The 8,166-nt window shown below is 41.1% G+C and overlaps 1 protein-coding gene across 2 annotated transcripts in view; it reads right to left on the bottom strand.

Annotated features, from left to right (window-relative positions):
- Positions 1 to 1,533: 1,533 nt before the first annotated feature.
- Positions 1,534 to 8,166, bottom strand: part of LOC138405301 (uncharacterized) — a 44,066-nt gene continuing 37,433 nt past the window's right edge. Inside the window, exon 5 of one of the 2 annotated variants that reach the window (XM_069512929.1) lies at positions 1,534 to 7,185. In XM_069512929.1, coding sequence (XP_069369030.1) covers positions 7,174 to 7,185 — 12 coding nt within the window. In that variant the 3' untranslated portion in view covers positions 1,534 to 7,173. The remainder of the gene's footprint in view (positions 7,186 to 8,166) is intronic. The other variant, XM_069512928.1, reaches the window with a different exon arrangement.

Here is an 8,166-nt window from a genome sequence, read left to right as displayed (position 1 = left end):
GGGCACAGGGGGGAGAGACAGGGCTGATCTCTCTCAGGGATGCTGTATGTGCTGCCCACTGAACCCATGCTAAACAAAACAAGAGCTAACATTGAAGGGGTGATTTTAAATGATTTTAACAAAAGTCTCTTTTGTTTTTCTAAAAGGGCAACTTCAAGGTTTACGATGGTGGCTTAAGAGACTTGAGTTTTATGGCCTCGAGAAACCACAACTTTATGGTATCTGTAATAACTGTGGAAACTGAGAGCAATATATAAATGTCCACTAGGGGGCAATGAATAGAAAAGTTACCTGTTGGGATTTGTTACAGATGTGAAGAAGAAAATAAGCGTTGGGTATTCAGAGAGATGATGTGATCGAGACTACACTGTGTTCGTCAGTAACCAATTAAACTTCCCCCATGTTCAACAAGAAGTCTCCAGTGAGTTACCACAGTATCTCTTGGTATCTCTGATTGGGATCTCACACCTGGTGTCTCACAGGGGGGTCATCCACAGAACATGCAAACAAAAGGACAGGATGTCTCCTCCACTGAGTGAAACTACAGGAGGGTTATAAACGCCTTTGTATGCTTAGTGGGAGGGGGCTGCGAGTTATAAGAACACAGATTCTTCTATGTTCTTTGCTCATTTGTGCATGTCATTCAGGTGATGTGTACTGATCAGTCCATCTGCAGATGCTGAATTAAACTTACAGAAAGAAGTGTTGAAACTTACAGAAAGAAGTGTGACTTTGTGCTTGTTTCACAGAAATTGCCCCCACAGGGCAAATTCAGAAATACCTGAGCTGAACTCTGCAGAGGTTAGCTGTGAAAATAGGATCGTTGATTTTAGGAACCATGAAAAATTCCCTGAAATCCAACCATGGTTTTTGTTATGGAATTTTCAGAGATACTGTCTCCCGTCCTCTCTCTGGGGCATTGTGCAGCAGGCTGTTGTGTTTCGGAAGTGTAAAACAAAGAAGCTAAATCTAGATCTATTGGGGTTTAAAGTGTGAGTACAGGAAAAGCAGACTACAGAATATGAGAGAGCATCATGCACAGATGTTGTATGGAGGAATTCTGATTTTCTTCCTGGCCAAGCTTCAGAAAATATTTCAGCATAAGAAGTCAGAGGGCTCCTGTGTTACGGATTTTTGTGGCTGGACCCGGAAGCAGACACAGAGAGTAACAGTTGAGAGATAAATAAAAGGTTTTAATGAATAGTTTGTGGCAGACAGACAACGGGCTGAAGGCAGGCTTGGGGGTGAGCAGGAGTGACAGCAGGCAGGTAGCGTTCTGGTGATCCTGAGGCACAGGAGAAACAAAGTTAGATTCTTTTAGCTATAAACACTATAAATGCAGCCGAGAGTGTGTACCACAGGAGTGACTGAAACAATCTGGGGATGAGTGGCGGAGATACCAGGGTTCTTATAGTGCTGTTGATGAGGGTGATTGATGCCAGGTGTGGGACTTATGCCAGGTGTGGGACTTATGCCAGGTGCCAGGAGTAGAGACCACGCACACCCACACACACACACACAGTAAAGAGAAACACAGAAACACCACGGAAACGGCCAGAGCCATGACTTCCTGAACACTTCAGAGATTTATTCATTTGATATGTGCATATTTGCGTATACATATAGATGTTATATTCATATATTTGAATGTTTCCAGAATAACAAATCAGAATCAGAATCAGAAGTACTTTATTAATCCCCACAGGGAAATTAAAATGTTACAGAGCCCCTGAGAAAGAGGTGAAACAGCAAAAGCAGGTATAAACATAAAAAAACAGATTACCGGCTAGAATTTGATTCCTATGGAAATCAGGAATCGTGCTGCAGGAGGCAGGGGCCTTGAACCCATTGTTGGAGCTAGGACTACGACTCCCATAATCCTGTAGGACTGACATTACCAGGAATCACTAAAGCACGAGCTGGCTCGACAGTTTTGTTTATATCACGTGCAGGGGAGAAGGCGTTATTTTGTGTAGATTCAATTGTTGCACTCATAACGTGAAGAGCAGTTTTCATTCCAGCAGAGGGGACAGGATGGAAGCTACAGCGGATCCAGGTGTGTTTATTCTGCCAATATCTACAGATGGAGAAGCAAGGCTTTGGGGGGAGTGCTGTAAGTAACGCTTTACAAGCATTTGTTGGGCCTCTCAGTTTTTCTTGAGGTTCAGGCCTGATGAATGAACGTTGTGGGCACACAGCTCTACTAGGATGCAGGGCATGGACCACAAAGCTGAGAGGTTTGCGGGAGTTGTGGTGCAGCCGCTGGATGTCCGATTCAAACTTAGTGAATCTTGATGGACTGAGCCCGAGTTCCAGGAATAAAGCAGACTTCTTCCCTGGAGGATCAGGACACATTTGGATAGGAGAGACACAAGCAACCCACGGAGGTACAATAATCACATGGTCAACAGCTGTGAAGCTGAAGCATCTGGCCACAATACTGATGCAGCAGCAGGACAAGCAAAAGGACAGATGGGAAATTTTCTCTCTCTTAAATGTGTATTATTTAGGTTCACACTGAGCACATGTGAGAGGCATGAAACAGTCTGTTGAGGCCCTTGTGAATGTTATGCTGTCTTTAACATCATCCAGCATGACCGGTTTGGTGGTGGGTCAGTGATAGCCTGGGGAGGCATATCCTTGCAGGGTCGCACAGACCTCCATGTCATAGCCAACAGTACTCTGACTGTTGGTTGGCACTGGGATGAAATCCTCAGAGAGATTATCACACCATGCGCTGGTGCAGTGGGCCCTGTGTTCCTCCTGATGCCAATTGAGCACCTATCAGACATCTTGTATCGCCTATTCGACACTTCCAACCACAGACTGTCCATGAGCTCAGTGATGCCCAGATCCAGGTCTGGGAGGAGATCCTATAGAACACTATCTGCCAACTCATTGCACTGTCATTGTTCAATTCAATTCAATTCAATTTTATTTGTATCAAATCATAATAAACATTATCTCAAGGCACTTTACATAGAGGGTCAAGACCTTAAAATCATACTAATATAGAGAAAACTGTGGAGAGGAAAAACTCCCTCATTAACAGGGAGAAACCTCTAGCAGAACCAGGCTCAATGTGGGCGGTCATCTGCCTCGACCGGTTGGGGTGAGTGAAGAAAAAGGGGGGAGGAGAGGAGAGATGGGTGGAAAAGAGGGGAGAGAAGAGAGAGTGATAGTGGGAAGGGGGAGGTAGGGGAGAGAGAGAGGCGAGAGAGACCGGGATCACTTGAGCACCATCAGGTATCAGATCTGACTAGTTAAAATGTAAACAACAGTGTATCAATCAATCAATCAACATTTATTTATATAGCACCTTACAACAACCAAGGGTTGAACAAAGTGCTTCACAATTGCAAATCAAACATACACAAACAGCAAACACGAGACAAGAACAACAGTTTCATTTGAAGGCTTGCTCAAACAAGTATGTTTTTAGCTTGGTTTTGAACAGAGGCAGGTCAGTGGTGGTGCGTAGCTCAGAGGGCAGTGCATTCCAAAGTTTGGGACCTGCTACTGCAAATGATCGGTCACCCCACTGTTTGCTCCTGGATCGGGGGACCTCTAGCAGGTGCTGACCAGCAGAGCGGAGAGCTCTGCCAGGTTGGTGGAGCTTCAGGGTTTCGCTTATGTAGGTGTAAAGACTATAAATTATTATTGATAACGAGCACAATTCAAATAATAATTAATAACTGAGATATTCTAATTAATAATATTAATAATGGTAAAAGTGGTTGTCCTGAGGTTCCGGGGTAAGAGATATCTGAAATGAGAGAGAAAAAGAGAGAGAGAGAGAGACTATGGGAGTACAAAGTGAAATATTCATTGACATGTATTAAAATAAATAAATGAATGAATGTGCGGGGGCAGAGAGACAGAGAGAAGTGGATAGGTGCTCAGTGCATGATGGGAGCTCCCCCAGCAGTCTAGACTTAGGGTTAGCTAAGGGATGGTTCAGGACTTCCGGTTGTGGCGCATTATCAGCGCGACTAGCCAGAGCTTTAGTACATCCAAGTTGCGCAAAGGAAGCCTGTGGAAGCTGAATTTCGTCCACCGAGTCATTTTGTTTTGACAATTTGGAAATACGCACACACGAACCATGTTGTCAGCAGCAGCAAACTCTGTGTAAACAAACACAGCAGATCGACAGTGGCTGTGTGCCTTGGTGACGTCACCCAAGTGAAAGCCCAGGATGTGAACAAAGAAATTTGGACTCACAGGGGACTCGTGTGATTCATATTAAATAAAGAGTTTCCCGGCAGATAATGCGTTATTTAGAGGCTGTATTGTGGATGCCCCAATCACTTGCGTTGTATGGATATACGCCTATTGCGTGTGGATCTAAAAGCGTCCGAAGGACTCCAAGTTACTCCACACCTTTATGAGTGAGTAGATCTACATACAATATGCTGGAAATAAGGTCCAGGTTGAAAAAAACTAACTTCTCCTTTAACCTAATTGATATTTGGAGAGTAGGAAACCCTACAAAGAAAGAGTACTCTTGTCATTCAGCTACACATAATACATACATGCTTTGCTTCTGCTTAATTATTCAGTTACAACTACTGTCAAAGGGAAAACTCTTTGGCGCCTAAAGCCACAATTGTTACAAAATCCCAAATTCCTTGACTATGGCGGCCAAAACATTGATGGCTATTTTCAGTTGAACACACAGAAACATCTGTCTCAATAAGATGGGAGGCCTTCAGAGCTTTTATTAGGGGTCAAATGATGGGATACACAAGAAATAAATCAAATAAAAATGATCTAGAGATATTGGAGCTGGGAAGGGATATAAAGGAACTTAAATTGGAAATAACTGGCAATAATAGTAGATAAAAACAACAGAAATTAGCAATTCTTAAAGCAAAGTACAATAGGTTATCTACCAATAAAGCCCTGGCAGGATTAATTAGACTGAAGCAGACCTATTATGATCAAGGAGAAAAGGCAGGGAAGTTACTTGCATGGCGCTTAAAAACACAACAAAATGAACAAATTATCATAGAGATTGTCACTGCTAATGGAGACAAAACATTAGACCCTCAAAAAATTAATACACTTTTTGAAACATACTACACCCAGTTATACTCATCGGAGTGCTTAGTTACTAATGAATCTTATCAAGATTTTTTTCATCGGTTAACGCTCCTTTCACTTAGTGAAGAAGCTAATGCTGATTTAGATTCCCCTATAACAACAGCTGGAATTTCTGAAACAATTGACCAAATGAAAGGGGAAAGGCCCCTGGCCCAGATAGGCTACCTATTGACATTTATACAATCTTTAAGAACAAGCTATTATCACCCCTGCTAGATATGTTGGTAGAAAGCTTTAACTCTGGCAAACTTCCACCATCCATGTGTAATGCACTTATAATTTTGATACTAAAACCTGGAAAGTCAGCAACAAAATGTGATTCTATCGACCGATTTCATTGATTAATTCTGGCACTAAAATAATTGCTAAAATATTGGCACATAGGCTTGAGAGATACCTGCCTTCTCTCTCCGATCCAGACCAAAATGGGTTTGTTAGGGGAGCTAAGCTTTCCACTGTGTCTGCAGGGTTCTCAATATTATTTATGCAAAGACAGAAAATCCTGATACAGTAGTATTGTCGCTGGACGCGGAAAAAGCATTTGATATCTCCATGAAGTACTTGCACGTTTTGGCTTTGGTCGTTATTTCTCTGATTGGATTAAAGTTTTATATGATACCTCGGCTGCATCAGTATGAACAAATGATATTACATCCAAACCTTTTAATCTTTCAAGAGTCACACGCCAAGGCTGTCCCTTTTCACCTCTTCTGTTTGTGATGGTAATTGAGCCCTTGGCTATTGCCATAAGGAGTAATCAAAATAAATGAGATTGACAACAAAATAGGCTTATTCGCAGATGATATTGTAATTTTTTTTATCCCACTTAGAACAGTCACTAATACCATTAGCTCTTTTAGCAAACTTTCCAGTTACAAAATTAATGAATCAATATCTGCTATTCTTTTTCTTAAGCATTCGGAAAGAATAAATCCCCCATTTCAAACACATGTTAGTCGGAGGTCATTACTGCCGACTTGAATAACAATCTTACTATACTCACGCTAAGTCTTAGCCAACAGTTTTAAATAGGACTCTATGTCGCCCGCTCTGGCCCCAGGGAAAACATTTAACTGTGGTCGCTGGTGTCGCTACCTTCACGTTTCTCAAAATAGAGTCACCAATAACCAGAGTTTGTTCCTCAGCGGGTGTGTCACTGAGTGGGGAAAATTTATTTGAGACGTGAACAGGATGGTTGTGAACTGGGGGCTTTAGTTTAGGGCTACGCTTCTTATTTCTGAAAAAAACAAACCAAAATAATCAAAACTTGTATAAATGCTCAGTACAAACATTTCTTATGTCAAAATTGTAGTACAAAAATATGTAACAGAATATGAGAAGTACATGAAGAGTCTGTTTAAATTAAATTGATTTAAAATGTCAGTGTGTGAGATTAAGGTGAAAAGGATCTATTGGCAGAAATTGAAAATTTACCGATGTTTTCACTAGTGTGCTTCATCTAAATTGTACAAATTGTTGTTTTCTTTACCTTAGAATGGACCTTTTTTTATTTGAATAATTTATATTTACATCAGAGTGGGTTCTCGTTGCGGAGGCTGCCATGTTTTGTACAGTAGCCCAGAGTGGATAAACTAAACACAGGTTCTCTGCCGTGTTTGGAAGAGGAGGGTGAGGTGAGGGGTATTCAGCTCCATCATGCAACTTCACCACTAGATTTCACTAAATTCTAAACACTGAACCTTTAAAAATCTAAATTTCTATATTGTCAAGGGATTTGTTTTGAAGTGATGATCTCTGGTCATCCTTCATATTCATTCAATAGACAGTAATGTTAGCAGAGGAGTGTTGGGTACATTCAGAGTAACATAGATAAAATATAATGACAATGAGGTTATATTGTACCTTTGAATAGAACCAGTAAAGTGTTTTTTTCTGGCCATTCAAAAAAAGGAAAAAAAAAAATCTAAATTTCTATATTGTCAAGGGATTTGTCTTGATGTGATGGTCTCTGGTCATCCTTCATATTCATTCAATAGACAGTGCAGTTAGCAGAGGAGCGTTGGGTACATTCAAAGTCACTGGTAACCTCTTTATAACCTCTGGCTCCAGTTAGACCACTTCCTGTTCAACAAAATATAGGAAAAACAGGTATGTTAACTGTCTATCCAGAGATGAGCACAACTGAACAATAATGAACTAACCATGAAATCACACTTATATACAGCAAACCATACCTTTGTCGGACAAGAACAGGGGGGTATTCCATCAAAGTGGCTAAACGCTGATCCTGGTTTACTTTGATAATTCTAGTTTATGTAAGTGTAAGAAATCTGTTCTATGATGCTTAAATACCTGCTCAGTCAACATGTTAAATGATGCTGAAATTATGAACTTTTCTGTGCCAGGATTATGGTGTAGCTATGTTTAGCTGTGTCTCAAAGAATGTCATGTGGGTGGAAACAAGTTATTGAAAAAACAGTCACGCTCTTAATGTCTGATCAGTACAATAAAAATGTATTGAAATAAAGTTTTATACACGTGAAATAATTAAGTTTCTGTCACAATCTGTCTCCTTTCCCTTGTTGATTATGAGATGTTTCTTGTTAAATATGAATTTAAATACATTTCTATGATTATTTGTTCTCTCTCTGCTCTGCAGCAGAAAAGCACACAGTACAGATGAACTGCAGCGGCGACTACCTTCTCCAGCCTCCCCTGCGACTGACCGCAGCAGCTGCTATCTCCTCCTCCAGTGTCCCCTGCGTCTGAGCCACATGCGTTTTTCAATTCAGCCTTGTTTGATATTGTCAACCCCAGCCTAATTAAAGGACACTTTTTGTTCTTCTTTTTTGGGTCCTCCTGCTTCCCTAAAAACCTGACATTTTGCCTCCAAAAGATATAAAAAAGGAAAAAACGTTCTGTCAATGTCCTCACATGGTGCTGCTTAAACCAAAGGTCTGCCCATAACTGTTAACGGAGGTTCTCCAAAATGTTGTCTGGACCTAAAACACCAACACAAAGTATTACTGTTGCTCATCCGACTGTAATCAGTGTTGGGAAAATGGAGAAGAGTCTTGGCCCTCCTATCTGTCTACGACGAAA

This window comes from Paralichthys olivaceus, chromosome 17, assembly GCF_024713975.1.
Source record: "Paralichthys olivaceus isolate ysfri-2021 chromosome 17, ASM2471397v2, whole genome shotgun sequence".
Classification (NCBI taxonomy): Eukaryota; Metazoa; Chordata; class Actinopteri; order Pleuronectiformes; family Paralichthyidae; genus Paralichthys; species Paralichthys olivaceus.
This window is presented reverse-complemented; position numbering and strand designations above follow the sequence as displayed.